The sequence below is a fragment of the Strix aluco genome, chromosome 5 (assembly GCF_031877795.1).
Source record: "Strix aluco isolate bStrAlu1 chromosome 5, bStrAlu1.hap1, whole genome shotgun sequence".
NCBI classification, from domain to species: domain Eukaryota; kingdom Metazoa; phylum Chordata; class Aves; order Strigiformes; family Strigidae; genus Strix; species Strix aluco.
Window position 1 is genome coordinate 594,201 of NC_133935.1, and position 23,492 is coordinate 617,692.

At 42.8% G+C, this 23,492-nt stretch overlaps 1 protein-coding gene across 1 annotated transcript in view; it reads right to left on the reverse strand.

The window, feature by feature from the left end:
* The window catches only part of SCUBE1 (signal peptide, CUB domain and EGF like domain containing 1), a 207,889-nt gene that overhangs the window by 46,121 nt on the left and 138,276 nt on the right, over positions 1–23,492 (reverse strand). Inside the window, exon 9 of the mRNA XM_074825576.1 lies at positions 8,396–8,518. Coding sequence (XP_074681677.1) covers positions 8,396–8,518 — 123 coding nt within the window. The remainder of the gene's footprint in view (positions 1–8,395; positions 8,519–23,492) is intronic.

A 23,492-nucleotide genomic window follows, 5' to 3' on the forward strand; every position in this document is an offset into this window, starting at 1 on the left:
CTTTATAGAGTTTAACATAGGCATATAAGAGCTACCATACTGAATGAGACCCGAGGTCAAACTAATCTAGTATCTCACTTCCAACAGTAGCTTCTATCAGAAGCTTCATGGGAAAATAGAGGTGGAATAATCTGTCCCATCTGCCCTCCCCACATTGGGTCTCACCCCATTAGAAAGTGATTTAAGGCCTAGATTGTGAGGTTTAATATTTCTTCCAAGGAGCAGCAACCAAAGGAAATTCGCCTTTAACTTATGATAACACTGCGCTGCAGAGAGGAGAACTGGAGGTGGGGGGGACGTATTTGTTTTCATGTTTCAGCAGACTTAATTGCTGCAACCAACACGGGAGATACTATCACTTGGCAAACAAACTGGTACTGGCTAGAGCTGTTTTTACTTCATGCCTGGGGCATTTATTGTTTCTGGGTATGATCTTGCAACCCTTTTTTTCTCACAGAGGCAGACTGTACCACTATTCACAATCTCAGTGACACCAGAGTAAGCACCATGTGTAACAGAAAGGCTTTGACGAGTACTCGCTTTATTGACAGCGTAACATGTTGCTTCCCAGCGGAGTATTTTTTTAATCTGATGCTAGAAGCAATATGGTGCTTGTCATAAGCAAGATATTTTTGTAAGGCTCAGTGACACAGAATGCCTTAGAGAAAATCTGCATAGGGAATGAACATCATCAGTGACAGGGAAATCATCCTGAGTTTTCTTTCCGTGAGCCAGTCTGACTCCCCGCAAGCAGCTCCCAGTGTCTCTTCCAGTGCACCACCAATTCTCGCTGGTCCCTGAGCTATGCTGGCAGCTGAGCCAGCATTGCTGTTTATATACCAAGTGTTCACCCAATTAAACATACGGGGCTACAGTCAGCTGGACTGGCTGAAAATCTGCCTGTATCAAGTCAATGTACTCTGTATCTTACAGCACGTCTGTCTGACATGGATAAGCATGAGTGCGTCAAGGCAAACCCACTCTCCTTCATGTGTATCACTCAGAGGAGTGTTGAGAGGGGAATGGCTCGAGTCCCTTCACCCGTCTCTCCCTCATTCATCACCCCTGCCCTGGCACTGACTCACCCTGCTCAAGAGGTGTAAGATAATGAGGGCCAGCAGGTTCCCTCAGTGTGACTCTGCTGAGCACAGCAGTCTTCCCTCGATAGCAGTGAGAGCGACAGGAAGCCCTGGGTATTTTCTCTGACTGCTGAAGACCTCAAACTTACAGCAAATGCACGTGAAAACTCAGACAAAAGTCAGTGGGGTGACTTGTGAGTCTCTTTGCTTCTCGCTCCGGAGGGCAAACGCGCTCCCTGGGATCCCCCGGCCACCCCCCTCGCAAGGACACGGGCAGCAGCACCCCCACACCTCCCTAGCGCTTTCACCCGCTACAGTTCACCCTGGCTGTGAGGGTAACAACCTCAGTGAGAGGTTTGGGGGGGGGTCAGGTAAAAATGTGTTTTAAATATTAAGAAAAATCCTCACCAAGCAGTAAAATTTCTGCTGGTGTCCTCTTTACAGTGTCCCACCAGACTGTGAAGCTGTATGCTATTGCCACTCCAGACAGAAGGGGAAGGCTAAATAATGATACTTTTATTCAACATTTGCTTCTTTTATGAATTTAATGGGGGGAGAAAAGGAAAGAGAGGGGGTAGACCAACAACAAAACTTTCCAACATTTTTCACTAGAAAGTTGGCCAAACCGTAACACTGATGTACTGAATCTGAGGGGTCTGCGCCTCACCCGTTGCCTTTTAAGCTGATTTACATGAAACAGTAGTTCTAGCACTGATCCAGATTAGCTGAAGGGTTTAGCCAGTCTCTTCACTGCTGTATGGTGCAGCTGTACCCATTTAACATTTCTCACAGCTCCCTGCCTCTAGGACTGCACGAGGGTATACTCAGCTACAGCTCAGAGCAGGAAGAGCTGGGGAGCAGCAGCGAGGTAAAAGGATAGCTTGGCTGGGCTGGGAGAATCGTGGCAGAACATTCCCCTGGCCTGCTATTCCAAGGAATTTCTTCAGCATTTTAAAACTGGGACACAGGACGTGGGATTCTCCCTGTTCTGTTTTCACGATGCAAAGAGAGAGAGGGAGAGCTGCTCCAGCCCTGCCTCTACCCATGCACTGGTTGAGCAATCTAAGACGGGTGACTGTGTCCTGTATAAATCAACGCAAGGGGCGTATCCTCGTCCCGAGACCTCCACCAGGATCTGTGACTGGGGCAAGGCCAGTTGCTTTACCGGGTTACAGGATCAAATGTGGGTGGCAGGTCGCTGTCACGTAACCCAAGGGTGCAAATCTCTTTGGACCCTTTTTTATTTTTTAATTTGGTCACTCTATGTCAAAGATGTCTGGTGATTCAGTGCTGCTGGTGTGGATGCACTGATTTATTTGGGATTAAACTGGTCCTGTACAGCCATATTTATCATCAATGGTTCCATACAGAAGAGTATAGTGAGATCTTTGTAGCTAATCTTTGTGGGCTTCTTTAGGCCAAAAATAATTCCCACAAACACTTTCTATCTGTCCTTCCCTGTATGATTAATTCCTCATTTCATACCCATTTTCAAAATGGAGATACCATGCTGGGAGATTCAGATCTTGCCCTTGGAAGGCTAATAGTGCATATTTTGTACAAATAAGTGAAAAGGTGGATGTTATGAGAGGGGATTATATATCCAGTTAATATGGCAATGTTTCAAGACCAGGCCTGTAGGATCCTTGGATCATAGACAGTTACTATATTTTTCAAGGTGCTACTCTTCTTTCTCTCATTCTGGAATGAAAGAAGGCTTCTCTTGACAATTATACATTGGGAGCCCTATGCAAAGCATCCCTCTACCAACAGATCAATCACAGGGTCAGCTAGGTCTAATCACATCAAATTCTCTGGAATGAAGACCTATTTGGCAGTAAAGAAAGGTCAGTCTCTCATTTGACAGTATTACTTTAGGATTGCATGGATTCCAGTTCTGTGGTACAGTGGGTTAACCCAGAAGGCCTGAGGCTGGGCTCAAATCTTATTTCAGATCATAAGTAAAAACCAGTTGTGGACGGCAAGAGTTGGGAGGTGTGTCCTGCAACACGTCGGAAAGCTATCACAAAACTTGCTACACTCATCAAGTTTGCTCAGGGACAACCCGAGAAACAAAAAACCAGAGCTGGACAAGGTTTGATGTGTTTTGCAGGTCAGCACTGCAATGTGCTGGCAGAGTTACTAAGGAAACTGCCTCAATATCTGCTCATATCCTTGGCTCTAGCCATTACTTCCAGTTGCTCCACGCCATGAGCATCAAGTTTTTGAGGAACGCTTGTCTGGAAGTGAAGCTGAGGAGAGAGGAAGGGGGGATACAGCAGGGCATATAAGAAACACATTTGTTTTAAAAGACAGAAAGAAAAGTCCAGATACACAAATATGATAGTGGATATGCTCAGGTCTTTTGTAACGAGAGGAAAAACTCACCTCAAATCAGCTATACTTGGGCTTCTATTGGATAGCTTTGTAGGGTTAAAAACCCCCAAACCTCTAGCAAAATGTGTCCACAGAAAATCACTACAGGGAAAATTCAACATATGATGAAGCTAGGGGGAAAACTCTGCTTGGGATTTCCTGTTGTATAAACCTGCAGCACTGAATCTCCTTTGCACAGACACCAGCACTACCAACAGCAGACTACGAGGCCCTCTGTGCCAGTGCCTAGTTACAAAAGAATCAGTCGCACTCATCTCAAATCTGCTAGGAATGTATTAAAGAAAAACCAACAGTCAAACAGGCAATACATCAAAGCAAATAAAAAATGCTATCACCTACTGTGTGTGATCACGCAGCCTTAAAGAAGCCCCGAAAATGCCAGACGGCCCAGGCAGGTATTCCACATGCCCCAGAGGGGCTTCTGCCTGGTGGACAACCATCTCCTTTCCCAGCGGCTGTACCAGCTCCCATGGTTGGTGAAAAGGCTGCTTGGGCAGACTTCGCCTCGGCTGCATGTCATGTTGTGAGATCTAGCAACCCCCCAGCCCCACCTGAGCCTGCTTTGGAGGCTCTAAGTGCACTGGAATGATGCAAATGCCTCGAACTGCCCCCTGCAAAAGTTTAAATTCCTCAGCGTAGGAGGATTTGGCTCTAATCTGGTCAGAGGTGGAAAGGGGCAGTGGGTGAGAGTGTAGATTTAGCAGGCCGAAGTATTGCATGTTCATCACTGGATGTTCCCAATAAAAGCGCTTTTTCCCTGAACACAACTTATCTTCCCAACTCTGCCACTCCCTGGAGAGACTTACAACAAATGTGTGTGCTGTCTCTCCTTGTCTCGCTTTGCAAAAGGCAATTCCTACACCAGGAAGAGAAAATTATTTATGATAGAAATTCACACATTTTTCTGGGCACTTAATGAAGCTTGAACTTGAGTGGAGCAGGGAGACTGCTTATTGTTGAATTTTTTTCGAGATCACTGCACAACAAACAGAAACTGAATAAGCAATTAAGTTAACTGGCTTTAAAACTCATATTGGCTGAGGATTAAGGTAATTATGTCTGCGCTTACACACATTCATTGCAGCTTTAAACAGTCTTGTGGCTGTTTTGTTGCTGATGTGGTTCTAAACCAATCTGAGTTGTTGTCCTGCTGTTAATTACCACAAAGGTTACAAGCACAAGCTCTCCTTGCTATAAATATAGCTATGTTATTTGTATTACACGCCCAAAGGAGATGCAGGCCTCTTTTGCTGGGTTTATACAAACAGATCCAACCGTTCCTTCCTGCATCAAAGAATTTACAATACCTTAGACTTAAGGGATCTGTTAAAATAATACACAATAGATGGGTTTGGTATTATCATACAGTGATTTCACTGTCAAAGGAGAAAAAAAAAATCTATTTTTAAGTTTGTGTGAAAAGAAAGACTCTGGGAAAGCAGTATCAGTCTCCACAGTATCAGTGGCAGGGCAGTGTGGATTCTTCACCTTCTGGGTTACAAATAAGTTTCCTTTTAAATGGCTGGAATGCAGGGGAGGGGAAAGGAAGGGAAACCCCCACATTCTCCTTGTCTAACAAGGAGCCACAGCGTGAGAACCACTCCCTAGCAGAAGTAATCTGTGATTGACAATGGTTTTCTTTGCAGCCGGGGCTAAAAATGGTTTAGCTGTGAACAGACAAATGCAGAACATTTTAATGCCCTTTACAAACGCAAGGGCTGCTTACACAAGCGCTCTACATGCAGGGTGGCCAGCTAGTGGCACCAAGAGAGCAGCAGGCTGCAGAGCTCCTGAAAACCAACGAATTTTCCTATCAGGGTATGAGGACAAACACATGAGAAAAAATATTTCTTGTAATGGGCAGATTCACAAAACCTGGAGGTTTATTCTCCAAGGTGGTCCAGCATTCACATGTGTGATCTCAGGCAAGCTGCTATATTTGGCTTCACCCTTCCTGTCTGAAAAACTGAGAGAGAAATACTTTCCTCTTCACAGAGAGGATGAATGTGTGTAAGGCATTTGGTACGATGGGGTGGGAGCTCTGCAAACAACCAGAACAAAGTCTGAGACTTTGATACATTTCCCTGCAATCTTAAAGTCAGCTCTGAGGTCTACAATGAAAGGCATCAAGGAAATGACGTGAGGTGGGACAACCTCAGAATTTCACAGGGAATATGAAGAAACCTTTTTATTGAAACAGGTAAAATTGCCTTGTGCTGAAGTTAATGATCATATGAAGAAAGTTATGCAGCAACAGCTTACCTGTATTTTTCAACAGTTTGAAAAATACGGCTAACATGAGCTGGACCTGTGGCTTTGTTCTTCTTCACTGATAATTTCCTGTGAATCAGACACAGCCACAGACTTATTCAGGGTTCTGCAGGTCATAAAAGGGTGGGCTTACCAGCTGTTCCCATGGGCATTTTGCCTAAGGTTAGCAGAATCTGTTCCTTGATGTTAGAGACGAACTCCCTATGCACTAGGGAGGCCACCTGAACTAGGGAGGACTCAGCCCCACACAGCGCAGACTTCTAAGGTCCTAAATGAGTATTTGGTAAACATGTTGATTCGTAACTGAAAGAAATCTTTATTTTAAAAATGAAAAACAGAGGAGAAAGGCAATGTTGACAGCAAGATCGTAAGTCATTGAAAGTCTATTATGAATCAAAACAACAGATCTAACATGAACAACAGCATCTTTTATAAATACGATTTAGACTTTTCTATTTCATGCATTGGAAAGGTTAATATGCCCAAAATAAATTTCCCTGAATCTCTCAGTAACGCTCTATGGTCAGTGTTGACTGGCTGTTACCAGAAAAACCCATGTATGATTTATATTCCAGCAGAGTCACTAACCCCAAACCACATTTTTCTGTCAGACCTGACATTAATAACTATAACCACTTCCACTAACTACAGTCTTTTTGCAGCAGAAGCAGCAAAGTACAGGTGATTCATACCCCAGTGATTTCTTGATCTATATTCACTTTCCTTCTTTATTAGCAGGCCTACTGACTGCATGAGTCACCAATTATCACCTTAAGCACCAGACAGGGACGGAATTACCCCAGTGCTCCCTCCACAAAGCAGGCGTCCTGCCGCGTTTGCTGGAATCAGCTTCTGGGGCCCAAATACCTCAGAAATAACTCTGTCCTCCCCATGTCACTGCATGAAGAACCAGCATTTCTGGGACTGGAGGAACTTCTCCAGCCCCAGAATTCTCTGGGCTTGCACTAATCTATCTGTTACAGCACCAGATAAGCTACAGCTGGCGAGTCAAAGTACCCCGTAGAGGCAGACAGCGTGCCTGCCCTTGCTCACTGACCATGGCCAAAGCAGGATGGCCAGATCACGTTTGTATTTCCATGTCCACTCTCACGAGGGAGAGAAGACCAGCTGCTGCGTCACTCCTTGCACGGTACCTACTATTAGCGGTGACTCACTCCTTCAGTAGCCCAGGCAGGCACACGGAGAAACAAAACTCAGTTGAACAACATTTACAAAGCTGCTTCTAGTTTCCCATTAACATGACAGATATCAGATTATTTATACGTAGCTTTCAAAGTCTGTTACTAAGAACATAATGAACAAATAAATTTTGCACCAGCTCTCGTCTACCAGGAATGCAGGGCTTGACTTTTCTCTTGAGTTTTTCACTGGTGTAATTACAGTTACTTCAGTGGTGAAACTTCTGACTGATACCACAGTGAGAGCATGTCACGACACATGAAACTCATGACCCAGAAAGTACTCCTAACTATCTCTAAATACAGCATGAAGGGAACGTTTCTTTTAAACATTTTGTTCCTATTTTCAGCAGGTACATCAAACCTGACAACCTACCCTTGTCTGACATGATCCGACAATGTTATTTCTGCTAGTCCCATGGCACTAACTGTGCCACTCTCGGCTCTTCCTACCCTGTCCCAGCTTGAAGCCAACTTTGCACCGACTTCTGTGTCTAATCACACAGTCAGGGTGGAGTAAGCTTCTCGGTTGATGGAAGCACCAATGAGAAAATTTTTTGAATGACATATGTATCTTCAGACCTTGGTTTCTCTTTTGTTGACGAAAAAAGAAGCTCTGAAATACTAACGCTGTTTTTGACTTATTTATAACTTCTACGTGTTCAAAACCCATGCAAGGAATTATGTATTAATAAAAAGGCAATTCCTGCACAAAATTTTAATTGAGTACATCTTCCCATCCTCCTTCCCCTTCTCTCTCTACTGACGCATGCTCATATTTCGAGCCTTTTCTAGGAGGCTTTTAAAGAGTAAAGTCACAGAGCTCAAGTGTTAAGTGTCCTTTCTCCAAAGGTACATGGTTTGTACTTAAGTTGGAAATGGTTACGCACTTAATTAGTCATAGAGTATATAACATCATATGACATAGGTAACAAATCATGACGTGGACAGCAAACGATACAAAACACACTTCAATTCTCACAAAACTCCATTATTCCTTCATAGATAGCTTCTGTCAGGAGAGGTGAGCTCACAGATTAGACTCTTTTTCAAAGTTTAAATGTTGCAAATTCCAGTACGTTACTCTAAATGACTCTGGTGTAAATATGACAAGCCTCTGTCCCATTAGATCACAGCAATTTAGAGGATTTGAACACCAGGCTCTTTGCCTGAGCCTATTCCACTACACCACATGGCTTTTTGCAGTTCAGCAGGACGCTGGCATTCCTACTACTAAAAACACGGGAACAATACATTTCCAAAAACCTTCTAACCCCACCTCAGAAAATGACAGTCTGGTAGGTCTTTTCCAACTTTACTTCCTATGAGAGTACAATTAAAACCTGTAGTACAAATGATTTGATTACTGCCCCCCCCCCCCCAAAAAAAAAAAAATCCGCTGAAAACAACATCCTCATTATACAAAGAGTAAAAGAAATAAGGTATTACCTTGGCAGGTCCGTTCGTCTGTGAGCAGCTTATAGCCCTTCTGGCAGCTGCACTCAAAGCTGCCAACTGTGTTTCGGCAGAAATGGTCACAGCCACCGTTGTTTACCAAGCACTCATCAATGTCTGCAAAGAATGAACAGGCAAAAGTTTAGTTCATGACAGCAATTCAGTAGTTCAGGGCAAGAGTGTAGGAGCTTACTGAGATCCCCGAGGAGGCTGCTGTCCCTGTCAGGGATCGGGTTGGTCAGATATCCCTCCCCAAACCTTCCCGCAAGGCTTACAAAAGGGTGATGGGCTGAGTTGTTCTGGAGACAGAGGTACTTCTCTCAGAACTGGACCCGCCAGATGACCCAGGCTGAGGCACCCTGATGTTAAAGAACATGAAGGGAAGTTTCTTTGTAGATGTAGTGCTCAGCCTGACAGAAGGCTTCAGCCTGTGTAAGACGTGAATCCCCCACCTTACACAGGAAATATCAAAACCCAAGAACACATGAAAAATTGAAATAACAACAAACATGAAGTAAAACATACTTGAATTCTGAAAAAATAATTCCATTATCCCTACATAAACAAATGTAGGGGTACATTTGTTCAGAATTAGGATTATACGCAAGTTTGTCCACTATGAACACTGTCACTGAACACCCATTTGCACCTGTCCGACTTTTCTGATTTGGTATCATAGAAGAGCAACTGCAAGTGCAGGTGAAATGTTGCTTCTTCAGCTGTTCTGAAGGCAGAGAACCTATTGCCTTTATTTGAAAGCCATCTATATGTATGAAGGATGGCATCAATGGCATTTACTTTAAATAATGATTATGAAGTGCATTGATGAACTTGATAAGACCTCTGTTCTGAATTTCAGACTGGTGATGCTACTTCCTCCCCCTTACAACTTCTCCCAAAGGCATTGAAGAACTGGAATGACCAGTCCCTTTTCCAACCCATAAAGTCTTGTGCAATAAGTATATAATAGGTCACAGAACATAATTTGAAATACAGGGCATCTTCCCATTTCCGCACCCCACCACACCTCCAAACCATGGATCCGTGTTTATTTGAAAAAAAGTATATATTTTTTTTTTCCCCCAGGAGAAGAAGAGTGCCAAAAAATAGCTCTTTTTAGGGATGCATACAGTGAAGAAGTAATATGACATAGAGCCTTAGCTGCCCACTTCTGGAAGTGAAAACAAGATTTTTCAGAAAAGCAAGTGGAGAGTGATGTTTCCTACTGAGAAGCCTCTTGCTGTAAGAGCTTTGAAACTCTGGGGTAACAGCTGGCCGTTTGCAAAGCAGATCTTGCAAAATGCAAATCTAGGTGCCAAAAGAGCTAATATGTGGAGACAGAAATTTATCAAAGAGAGCACGATGCTGGTGAATGAACGGTGCATTTAAAAATTATTTGAATTTAGGATGAGTTTTAGTGGATGTCATTCGTTCATTTTTGAAAACATATCATTACAGACATGGAGGAGTAGTACGGCTCTTACCATGTTTCTGCCTGTGAAATATAAAGAGCAGCAAGGAGTGAGGAGGTCAGTCTAGAAATTCTAACAGCTGAGAGGCAAATTCAGCCCTCTTTTCTAAAAAGCGCTTTGCTGCACTGACATTGACGGAAATACGCTCAGGAGAAGGAACTACTCAAATAAGCAAGAACAACATATATGGTTATAAAGGATTGCTTATGAGTTGCATTTGTGGCAAAGAGAAAGTGAATTTGCCCAGAGACCCTCTGACCTAATACTGCTGCTTATTACTCTTGTTCTGCAGAGGAGTGGCTTCTGCATTCAGTGCTACTGAAAGCGTGAGGGTAGGCAGCAGCTGTGGTGGTATCACGCCCCGAGCGCTTCACACAAAGCCAGCCTAAATCTTTATGTCTCAGGTAACACAGCTCTCAAAGTGCTCTGAAATCAGGAGTCGTGTTTGTTGCCTGTGGTCCTCTAGTTTTGGGGTTAGGCTAGCTTAGAACAGCTAGCCTTAGGCTCCCAACCCGATAAACCTGGTGAAGAACACACTGAGGGTTGCTCTGCGTAATGCCATGGGACTGGAAGCAGCAACCCATTTGGTTTCAGCTGTGATCACCAGCACAGGTCAAGATCAGTGGGGAAAACACAAGACTTTTTGGCCCAGTTCCTGCAGGCTGGCATTTCCATTTGTAGAGTGATTCTTCCCAGCTTGAGTACGTGCAGCTGGGCCTGTGCTGCAGGTCTGGTGAGGGATTACCACAACAGTCCCATCCTTCTGCACAGCACAGGTGTACCTAACTATAGTTCAGCTTGTCCTGACAAAACTGTTGGACAAATGGAATTGTGAATTAAAATTACTAACATATTATGCATCATAAACACAGAGTAGTCATCTATCATGAAGATCTTTTACCTGTGATAAGAACAACATGACCTTTGGGTTACTCTGCTGCCTGAGACTGCTTGAAGCAGAAATTACTTGCAGGCTGTCAAACACCATTCTGAAGTAAGGATTGATGTTTTAAATGATGGCCCCTGGACTTCACACGTTAAATTCCAAATTCCAGTCTCACTAACTTTCTTTTCAGGGTCTCTGAAGACCATAAGGGACAAAAATGAAACCCTCCTGGCCTCAGAGGGTAGATTTGAAGCTGTTAATCACTGTAATTCCACTGACAATGCAGCACGTCAGTTTTACACCAACAATTCTTTGGAATAATTCTGAACCAGAATCTGTGTAAAACCTGGGAGAGTCCACAGGAAAAGAAAGTATTTATTCATTTCTTCTAGCTGGAAAACATGACGTGGCCTTTTGAAACCAGGACCATCAAAACAGAATAGAGGTCAAAACTGTTAGCTGCAAAAACATTCTAAATAACACAAACAGGGCCAATGTCTCTGCTTTCACTGTATTTCTTTCCACGGCCATAGCGAGACTGACAAGGCATGTAAAATTATTTCACTCTATGGAGAGCAGTGCATTGCTGCATTGCACTTGGAAGAGAGCAGTATCCAACCATATCACGTCTAACTGGTTCATAGAAATTGCACCAAGTCTATATCTCCACTATTTTTCTTTCCATAGCTATAAATAATTTGTGTTATGAGGCATGTGAAAATAAATGATTCCACTGTGTGAGAAGGTGAGGCCCCATTTATCGTTAAGCTGACTGGTACCCAACTTTGTCAAGTGCCTGTTTGAACTTCACAGAGACCAGGCACATCTGCCCGTCACGTAGGGAAAGAAAACACAGTGGAAACCCATCACTGCCTCCACCAGTTTGAAATGATTTAGTCAGCTCTCCCCGTGCTATTATTGGGACTGTCTGTAGAGGAGTCATAAGCCTCGTGTCTTCAAACACAGTTCTCAAGTGGCTCTTTTTCAACTGCGACGCAGGTTGCAGGAGAATGGCTCAAGCTTTCCCCAGTGCTCTGCTCCCCTGTAGCCCCAGGAATGCAAAAGTACATAAAGAACTGTACTGCCCCACCGGGGGGCTGTATGTAAAACGCCCTGATGCTCAGTGATCAGACAGCGTGCTGGTCCTTTCAGACTAGGAGGTCTGATGGGCTTTCAGTGCATTAGCAATCAAATCCCAACGGATTTCTCTTAATGCTGTGAGTCAACGCTGTTAAATGATACCTTGCTCATACAAGCTGCTGACTGCTACAAACACCGATGTGCCCAGCACAAATGGGACATGTGCAGAAATGGAAAATACAGGCCAGTGAAAAACCACGGAAGCGTTAAAATTTACTAGTCAAAAATGTCAGGTGAAGATAGAGCGTAACAGGCAACCAAGCACTCGAGCCTCTCATTAACCCTGAAAATGGTTCCTTCCCCTCGCCCCATGCAATCAAAAGCAAACATGATTTGCACAAGGTAGCTAAAACCTTCTTTAAAGTTCTAGTATTTGGGGACAAAAAGCCATCATAAATACTAGCCTGGAGATGGAACTCAGCAAAACCCTCGCAGAAGCTGTGGGCCCGTCCGAACCCAGAAGCAAACCCTGGGCTGTGCTGCTGTTCCCAGACGGGCAGAAGCTCCACCCCACCCTGGGACTCGCTGGCACTCCTGGTGCCCTGGTCCATCTCAGCCCAGGCTTACAGCACACCCCAGCCCAGAGCCTGGCACCCAGCCAGAGCCCGTGGTGAGGTCCAGCACAACCACCCTCTGGCTCCGCTTACGTGACCCTGGAGCCCTCCGGCGTTTGGGAGCCAGTCACAGGCTGGGTACCCAGATCCAAGCTCTCTTAAAATGCCCATTCGTTGTAGTTATTTTGCAAAGCTCTCTATATTCTTTTGGACACTCATTTCAGCAGATTGAAAGGGGCAATGATTTCAGAAGAATGAAGGAGGAATAAATAAAATATTTCTGAAATAAGGGATTACCCTAAGTTTTCTGAGGATCTCAAAATATGAGTGAGGCAGTGGAATCAGCTTTACATAAAGCAACAAACTCAGACGCTTTGTGGTAAGTTGCACTATGTGACTACATGGAACAGGCGGTCTGTTATTTCTCTTTTCACGTCCTTGTGCTCCTGTTCCACTCGCACCCTCCTACAACCCGATCAGTGAGATTTGTACGTGGCAGGACCTGGCTCTGCTCAGGGGGTGCGTGCACACGCAGGTGCATATAAACTCACATAGATTTGCCTTGCTGCATGCAAGTCAGAGAACCAAATAAAAAGTAGGGATTTTAGGCAACTTGGAATTTAACATTTCATTCACATAAGCTGCTTAAAGGCAACGGGAAGGGTAATCAATGTGCAGTCTTCACTTGGCTGCGGAACAACGATGGCTGTGGAGATTCCCAAAGCCTCAGCACAGGCGGAAGGAAGTGAGGCTTCTCCTTCCAATGGCTGGACAAATATTTGAACTGATTCTGTCTGTCTAATCCTTTGCAGTTGTAAAACGCTACCTAGCGCCAGGAAAATAATATACTCCCAGATCAACCTAAAATAATTACAGAAACTTCATACTCTTCTTGTTTTTATTAATGACAGCATTTTAGGATCAATAAAGCCATTACCAGCACGGAGTGGACATCAGTATAGACATATTTTCTGCAAAGTGGGCTAGTCTGCTATTCTTCTTGTTCCCTGCTTTCATAATTTTCCTTTGCTCTTCTTTCCTTCTCTTTTCTCATGCTTCTACAAATCACCACTGTCCCCTAAACCTTCTAACCAGTGTTGCCTTGTTGACACAGGTATCAGTTCCCTGATGCACACAGACCACAAAGTACTTTATAAAGCAGCCACAAAACTTTTTAACCCTGTGTCAGAGGTGGGGAAATAGAGGCACAGAAAAACACACTCACTCATCCACACTTGAATCCAAGCCCAACAGGCTACCTTGCTTAGACAGCGTGTCAATCAGCACAGGCTTGCACAAAACACGTGTTGCTCTACACGACAAACATTACCAAAGCCACCAGTGCTCAGACTGCAATTACATTAGTATTTGCCTGTTGCTCTGCAATAAAACTTGAACTATAAGTACCTTGGGACCAACATAAACATAACCTATCAGGCTACACTTGCAGTGGTCTAAATAACATTTTCCATACTGTTTTAAATAATGTATGCCAGGGACATTTTATTAAGGTATAAAGATAATTTCATCTCCTCAGACTCACTGGATTCAGTGCCACTGTGAGAAAATCTAAACCAAAGTAGAACTTAGGTTCTGCTGTTCCCTCCAGCAAACATCAAGCCAGCTGTTGTCTGGTAGTTTACGGGGAGTTCAAAGTCCTAGTTCCAGTTTTGCAACGGGTTTATGGGCAAGTTGTAACACCTCTCTACTTTACTCCATCTGTATAATGGGGTATTGGCAATCATCAATTGATGTTTCCAGGACTAACACCTTAAAATGGATTATTCTAACTGAACAAAGCATTTTGAATCAGTCATTTACTGCCAAAACTTAAATTACGGGTATTTTTAATTTGTGGTCTGGGCTTCTGAATGGTCTGATACAACAGCCTGTTCCGTGTTGGTAAGGTTTTTCCCTGGAAGATTTTATGAATATGTGCAGAACCGTACAGCCATCTTCACTTCAGGGAGCACTTGTGCTGTTCCACCACCCCACCTGGGACTGTGCTCTCCCAGTGCAGCTCGTTGCCTCTAACATGTTTTGCATGTTTCAGGGAGGAATAATCCTATTTATGCAGCGTTTCCTACTTGAGGATTTCAAAGGCCAGCATCTTATCAGCTTCATTACATTAAACCTACATAACACTTCTGCAGGAGAGATAAGTTTAATGAATTCTCCTTTAACAGATGTGAAAGTGAGGCAGGTAGGGTGGTGTGTGACTTCCCTGCATCAGATAGCCACAGAATGAAATCAGGCATATATTACAGCACCTCTAATTGGAGTTTCGCACTTCAGCGACATCCTCATTTTCCCTCCCACAGTGCTAATTAACTGTAATGTATGATAATCATTACTGAAGTTCCACTAAGTAGCAAATGAAGGTTCTCTGTTTAATTAGCTTTATGGCTAGGTTGTGGGGCAAGGCATTTTCCTAATTAACAGAATTAAAACTTGACTGGGCAGACAGGAATGAGTGTAATTAAAATTTAATCTCCCTCATCCTGAAAACAGGCTGCCCACAAAATGGAGAGCTTTGAGTAAATGCTCTTAAAGCATGGAAAGGTTGAGGCAGGTTTCAACACATTTCCCTCATGTCACTTTCTCCATTTTCACCTGTTATCTTTGTAATTTTACGAAGAAACCTGTCTTCCAAGACAGATGGTAATCTGTCACATATGGATTTAGGTGTCAGCTATTCTCCTCCAGGACATATCCACTCTGACATTATCCACCAACCAATCAATAAAAGAGTCTGCCAGGCTGCCAAGAGATCAATCACCTTGTAAAACAAACATTATGTCCTATTATTTTCTTATTACAGTTAATTAGATTTATAAAACACAAAAAGCTTCGAAAGTGCAAAACTTAGAAATGCTGTCAGAATAGTTTAGGCCCTGATTTCTCATTTGTGAAAGGAAAGGGATTTACTAAATCTAACGTGAAAAGAAAGGATTTTCATTTAAAATTTTTGCTGAACACTGAATTCTTTTTTAGACTTAAAAACATGTTAGTGCAACGCTACGAACCTGAGCAGTGCGAGCTGTCTTAGGCTGTGACACCAGAATGTGAAGCGGACTGGAGACATAAAGAGACTGACAGTCTTACTGTCTGGGCTAAGCTAAATGCAAAAACTACCCCCCACCAAAGCCATGGGAATCCCAGAAAACAAAGTCAGTTTTCCTCCTGCTGTAGTATTTTATCAATCAAAATGCTTTTTATAAAGCACTGGAGAGAGAGAAGTAAGTGTGCAGTTAAGACTCCCATCTGCACTTGGGGACAACAAGTAACGTCTCTGTTCCACAAAGCCCGTGGAAAGGACAGAACCTCAGACTCTGGGAAACGCAGAGGGTCACGACTGTCTAGGGACGTGCAGAGCTGAGAGGCTGTGGTTGGAATGGTGCAAATACACTGGGCTGACTACTTAGCTACCCTAATTATTCACACAGCCACTATGACCATCATCGCTCTATGTTTAATGTTTCTGCATTTCATGCAGGAGGAGCCAAGACAGAAGAACTATACGGGTTGCTGAAGGTCCCACCCCATAGCAACAGTAAAGGGGTTAAAATTCAGTGTTCCGTCAGGTATAGATCAGACAAAGCTGGGGAGCTGACACCCCTGGGCATTTCCTCTGTACTAGGTCTCACTAAAAAACAAGGCCTTGCCCTTACACTATTCAATTTTTCCGTGTGATCTCAACGAAGAGCAAGCTGTGCACTCCTGAACCAAGACACAAGAATCCCCAGACTTAGCACGTTAACTCTATTTACCTTTACTCATAGCTGTTTTCATTTCCCTCCTTGTTTTCAGTTCCCCCTGGAATTATTATCTGCTCAGGAAAGCTGTGTGCTTATTTCCAAGAATCTCAGTTCTAAAAATTTTGTTTGATTAAATAAAATTTAAAAATAAAATTGGTATTAAGGACAGTTGAAGACACTGATGCTCTCCCTAAAATCCCATTAAAACTATGCTAGCTCCCCTATGATAAAGCTATTCCTACTGAAGAGGACAGCAGAACACAATTAGCCCATGGTAATTCAAATGCCTCATAGCTGATAATGAATCCAAGACATTTGGCTGTTGAGAAAAATTAAGCCTCCCAAACTTTCTGAAGACATTACTTCAGTCAATCAGGGATCTTGTTCTGTACCTGGGAAGACGAATACTTCACTGAGAGCAGGATCTGGCCATACAAAAACCAATCTGTATTTTATGATGAAAAAAGCAATAATAAAAGAATGAAAAAAATACTGCAAGTTTTGAATGTTGGTAGCTATGATTATGTGAGTAGTCAACTCCCAAATTACAGAAAGCACAGCTCACTTTTACATAATAAACTGTGGTTGCTGATCCTCAGGGAGCTTTATATTGTTGAATAAATGCAAGGTCTTTTCAACAACTGAAATGCAAAATATGACCCTCCCAAGCATTAATTTAAAGGATTTGGCATTTTCAAAGGGGAGGTTCACAAAGACAAATAACAACTGCAAGTTTCCAGGGAACGGGGATATTGCCTAGTCATGAAAAACCCCGAACTTAGTACACATAAATTTATTTGGTGGGGATAGATGGAACCCTTGGGAGGGAACGAAACTGCATGAGTTACATGGCAGCTGACCCAAGTCTGCAATTTTTTAATGGAAGATAATCTGTTATATTATATATGTCTGTCATGAACAAGTCTACAGCAGACAAATGAATTGTGTCTTTAACCTAAAAAAAAAATAAAAAGGCTATCCCCCCCAAAATAGGGACGGGACAGTGAAAGTTTTACACACATTCTGGATTAGATAAATCTGCAGCAACAGTTAGAAGGCAGATGTTATCCACAGTTTTGTTTCTTGGATTCTGCTCTCCACCCTGTCTTCCTTTTTTTTTTTTTTGTCTCCCAGTCGATATTCTTCTTTCTGACAAATTTCACCTGTGTTGGTATTTAAAATCTGCATTTCCTCTCATTTTTTTAAATTCCATGGGTTTATAATTTCGTTTTTCTCACCGTTGCCTGGAACTTCAATTCTCCCAGAAAGTCTGGATCAAATGATGTCTATATATCTGAAGTTTGCTCTTGACATACAGACAGTCGACATACAGACCCACCAGTCAGTGCCCAACTGCTCATTTTTCTGATTCCCTCACCAGGCTTCTGACTGCTTGCAGCCACCTACCACCAACAGTTTTCTCTCTTTTCCTCCCCCAAATCCCATGCGTTTTCTGCTGGTGACCAGCACCTTTCTGTCTCTTCAACATCTCCTCCACCACCTGGGGTTTTACCGCCAACTCTGCTGACCCTTCTCCTCTCTCTGTGCCTCCCTCTGCCCCTCAGTCAGACGCTGTCACCACATGCCAGATTCGCCTCTGCACTGACAGCAGTCAACTCTCTCTTTTCTTTAAGAAAGTGAGGAAAAAATTTAGAATCCTAATTCTGAGTCACCTCCCAGCCTTATCAAGTCTTGAAACAGTTGCTTCCAGGGCAGCAGTGCTGGGCCAGATGGGTATGGACAGGACAGAGCTTTCTGCTGAGCCGCCGCAGCTGCCTGCCAGATGCTCTTACCGCTTCCCTCACCCTGGGCTGATCTTATTCGTTCTTTGTCTTGAGACTGGATGGCATCGAGGCAGTCCTAGAACATGACTGTGCCCTCAGCAATAAGGCTACTGCAGACAGGCCTCAATGTCTGCTTCTTTAAACCACATTTAGGTAGCTATTTTGAAAATGTTTTTGTAGCTACCTGGGAGCTCATGTTCTGCTCTGATTTCCTAGTCCTATCCATCTCCTCTAAACCAAGCAGCTCTTCTGATAAACTGAACTTGACCATTGCTCTTCCATCAGTTACTCAGTTTTCCCTCTCTCAATCCTGATCTTTATGAGGCTTTTTTTGGACACAGATAGTCTTGCATCTTGCTTAAGTCCTACTGGAACAAAAATAAGCTCAAAACTGCCTCTGTTATTTAATATTCCCTTCTGGCTTTAGTCTTCCATTTGTCACTCCTATCAAATTTAGAAAATTCCTTTGCATCTTCTCTCACCAACTACAAGTCTAACTGCTCTCTGCAGCACAGCCCATGCCTATGGTTGATCCATATGCTGAAGAATTCCCTGTAGAAGCGTCTCCTGAGTTGGATAGAACACAATCTTCTTGGTGCCGTCCCAAGAAGGTTACAAAGTGTGTGTTCTTAGAACTCTTGCCAGGACTCAAGCACTGAACAGGACCACTGTTTTAATGACAAAAGTCCTAATTTTCCTTCCATTTAAGGTTGTTTTTTCTTTGGTTAGGCAGCTGCATCTATTGTTTCATAGTCCTAAATCACCCACTGGCTGCCTTTGGTTGCTTCTTTGGCACAAATGCCTCTATTTTCCTAATCATATGGGTTTTGTCAGAAGAAGAGGAGTATTAGGAAGGGAAGAGACAGGGAGATCCTTTGCTGTGGCTGCTGCTGCAACATTTACCCAGAAAATCTGTTGGGTTCCATAAATCAATTGAGCACTTTGAGATTCACAGAGATCTGCCTCTACCAAGCAGCTGATTGTTTCCTGAAAATGGCATCTGATCTCATGGTGCTTTAACTACGCCGAAGCACTGGAAATGGTCAGAACTTGTTTGTCAGAAGGCAGTTTAAAGAAAATTCAGCTATTTTAATTGAACGTTTAATTGCATATTTAATCTGTGCATCACACATATATAGAAAATGGCTATTTTTGTTCCTCCTAAAAGCACTAGTCTAGTTACTGGAGGACCCACATTTTCATTACTATCATTCTTCACATCAGTCTTATGTTCATGAATTTAATGAGGTGCTGACTTCTCATGCAAGACAAAGACATTCCTCTGTCCATTCTCCATTCTTTGCCATACAATTTATGCATGCAAAGATAAAAGAAGTTGTTTGGGGTTTTTTTCTTGGTTTTAGGATAAAAGATGGACTTCAGCCACAAGACTTGTACTTTCCTTGTGTTCAGCATGGAGAGGGGAAAGGTATTTTTTGGTTTGATTCATGGCTGTGGTGGCTTGTGATTATATCTGATCTATTTTCTGATAGCTCTTTGCTTACACATACAGAGAAGCAAACTCAAATGGTGTTTATATTGAACATGCACTTATTTCCAGTTACAAACACTGGGAGGGTAAGTTGTAGCTTGAAAGCAGTCTCATGTAAGGGGTCTGATGGAAGTAGAGTTGCTGTATAATGAATTATGAAAACGAGACCTTGATTTGACTATTGGGAAGTTTACTCTTGGTTTAAGTTGATGAGAAGCAGGGAGAAAGTCATCAGGGAGGAAGAATGGCTCAAAATAAACCACTTCAGTAAACACTTAAGGGTTGTTAAAAGACAACACATACTTTAATAACTAACTTCTAAATTTCTGTCCCCTGACTCCAGACAGCTTGTCGGCTGGCTTTGACAAACAGGCTATGGCCCACTGTTGATAAAAATGAGGAAGTCTGATTCCTCTGGAGTAGGATGTTTTTCTGAGACAGTGACACAGAAGGTAGAAGGAAACCAGAGAGAGACTGGAATTTTGTCCTGGATTGACATTCACATGTGAGTGGAGGACACAGGCCTCTCTGCACTGCTCTATTAACCTCTACTTTTTTCTTACATTTCACTTCTATTGTTGAGATCAAGAAAAAGTCACTTTATTCCTCACTGGTCAGACTCTGAAGGGATGTGGAATGGGTAACCAGTTAGAGATACTGTCAGGGCCAGTAAAGTGGATACCCTATAGGCTGGGCTCAGACTACGTGTGTGTGCTCCCGAGCACGTTATTGCGATAGGATATGAGTTCAGGGGTGCCAGCTGATCCATCTTATTTCCCAATGCACACACCTTTGAGCTTGTGCAAACAGGAGGTAGCTTAGCCCACCAGGAATTACCAAGGCTAACGTGCTTATTTTTTACTGAGGTCACCTATTTCTTCTGATCATATTCTAAAAAATGGGACAGTGGGATTCCTGAGAGAAGTAAAAGGCACAAGGCCCCAGACGAAAGCTGATGCCCGGACGAGAGGACAGACATTCTGGTTTGGTGTCCACGGCAGGGGCAGTACGGGCCTTGGGGAGCAAAGGAAGAGTCACAGAGGCTGCAGTCTATACAGAGGCCTGAGGATAACAACCTCTATTTTCAAAATGAAATAGTAATTTTCAATGCCTTTTTTTCTGAGGTTCTTGACTTGAAACCGCAGAAGGATTCAATTTTCTGAAATCTTCCCCTAAAAAGCCTGACGTGTATATGGCCAATCACCCAAAAACCCTCTATCACTCACCACTCCCAGGAATCAGGGTTAAAATGTTCTATCTGCTTGGGTCAGCTTCTTCCCCGAGGGTCTAAGCACTCAGTGTACCGCAGCCTGTTTCTATTTGCAAAGTTTTGCATTTTTTTCCAGTGGAGATACCAAAATAGCAAGTGAGAGCCTACTGAGAGTAATCGTCTCTCCCTTAGCTACTTTTGACAGACTCTAAGCAACATGCACACTAGTGCTCTGGCATATCCCAGAACAATCCAACCCAGATAACTTTATGTATGCGCAGCAAGCAAAGAGAAGCTACTTCCTACTTAAATGAAAAGCTGCTCTCCCTCGTCATCCCCGGACCCTTGGCTGAGAGTAAGGCTAAGGGACCATTTTCCATATGCTACCTTCCAAGCCAAACTATGAATACGAGGCACCGTATCAGCAGAATGTTCACAAATTTTAATGTGCTCTACACCAAATGACTCTGGCATCAAGCAGCAATGGTATGAAGCAGTATTAAAAGTACAACTGCTCTATTAACTACATAAATTCTCTTAAAGATACGACACGGAAGTAAATGGCCATTTCAGGTGCTGCAGTTATCAAGGGAAATGTAATCAGAAGAAAAGGGAATAATGCAGGTGTCTGCCCTTTCTGGCTTTGCCAGACCTGCTCTTCAAAAAGCCCACTGCTGCTTGCAAGCTGGTGACTGCCATTTCCGCTGACATTTGCTGGTACCACAGCACTCCGACTGCAGTGGAGGTGAGGACTGCTAGGAACCGACTTCGTTTGAGTTTATTCCTTCACACTGTTTGCATGTCTGTTTTTACCCTTTTTTTTTGAGAGAGCACTGGAAAATGCTAATGGCTTGTTGTGGCTAATGGGTCAGAATACATTCCTCAAAAAAAAGTATGTGTTTAATGTGGAGGAAGCTAAACTGACCTCTTCACACGTGTTAAAAAAGTCCTCAAGTTGCTAGAGAAAGGTGAGCTGGAAAAAGCTCTTTTTGTATGTCCCAGGACGTGCCCTGGGTGCCAGTCCACCACCTACTGACACTACCACCAGGCCCCAATATTCCTTCACTGTGAGGAGTATCACAGGTATCACACGAGAGGGGGCTGCTGATGGGAGAGGCACAGAAGGCTGCAGATCTCAAGGAGCAGTCAGGCAGCTATGAACAGATTTGCCTCTGTGAGCAACCTCGAGAAGTTTAAACTCTTGAAGAGATCATTTAAATTCCTTTTAATTTAAAAAGGTGGGGTATGTGAATGAATTCAACAGGGACCATAATTACAGCTTTATAGCACAGCATCTTAGTGATTCTAATGCAGTGTGCTCCTTGAAGTTATGCAGAAGGTAAATATCTAAACTCTGTGGCTGTGCCCCTTCCAATGGAAGTTACATGCTTCAGCAGGGAACTCAGGTTACAGTTCAGCATGCTATTTTAGTGATGTCTTCCCTAAGGCTTCCTGTGCATTTATGAAAAGTCATGTATACCTCTGGTAAAATGATGGTCTCACTTGAACAGAAGCCTAAGAATTTTCTGTGGCAATCTAACTGAGAAAACCTTGTATTTGGGTGACTACTTTCAAGGAGGTCTCTTTATAGCGAAGGAAGAAAACCAGAACAGTGCCCAAACCAAAAAAAAAAGGAAAAAAAAAAGTTCATTCACACAAATTCATTTGTGCTGTCCTGCATTTGCCTCTTAGGTGAGACAAAGCTTAGTCGAGAAGATCTGCTCCAAACCTACAGAGCTGATTCTAAAGGCCCTGAGACACTTACATGATGTGAAAACTGTGGTCATAGGTGCCACTAAAGTTCTATCTGCCTTGGTGTAAACTGGACTCATGCATATATTTTACAGAGGTTATCTTGCATAGGGATATATTTTACTGTCAAACTTTTACTGGCATGTAAAAAAAATGTCAAATTCATCAGGAATATTAACCAAAGAAAACCTGGATTCATCACAAGTAATTACTCCTACTGCAAAGACTTCCCCTTTTAAGGCAATCGGTGAAAAAAAGATACCACTCTGAGACTGATCCAATCAATCACAGTCAAACAAAGGTAGTGTCAGAACTCAAGCGAGCTGATAGGTGACGGACCAAATTAACAACTGCATCTTACTAATAATAAGCAATAAAAATAACCTGCAACTCCTTCTGGTGTTCCTTTCTAAAAAAAAGAGGAAACGTTTTCAGTTTTATATGAATTGATTGGGACTGACAAGATGCAACCTAAAAGCTTTAGTCAATTTAATCCAATTTAGAGAAAAAACCTAAAACAAATTTTAAGTAATTTCGACTAATGGAATGATGGACGAAATCATAACTGTTCACAGATATTCTGTAGCCAGGAAATGAAGCCAAATTGGCCAGCTAAACTGTTCATTGTGAGCTTTTCACTTAGTGTTAGTGTGTTCTGAATGAAAAGAGAGGAAAGCCTTCAACATCTGAGTCATTTTCTCGTACCAAAGTGATGTCAAGCGTTAATTCTAAACATTTAATTTAATGAAACCTTTCAGTTCATATTTAACAAAACATGACATTTCGCTTCGCTGAAACTCATTCTGTAACTAACTCCTTCCTCACAGAAACAATTCCATTTTCAAAATTTAATTCACTTTCAGGGTTTAAATTTCTGTATCCAAAACCAATTTTAAATGAATTTTCCTGCTGTAATAGGCTGCAGTTAAGAAAGATGAAAAAGAGAAATTACCTAATAAAGCCAATGCAAAAATTCCCTTTTATGTCAATAAACTTTGATTCAGTTTGTTGACTGAAATTGTTCACTAGTCTCTGTGCTCCTG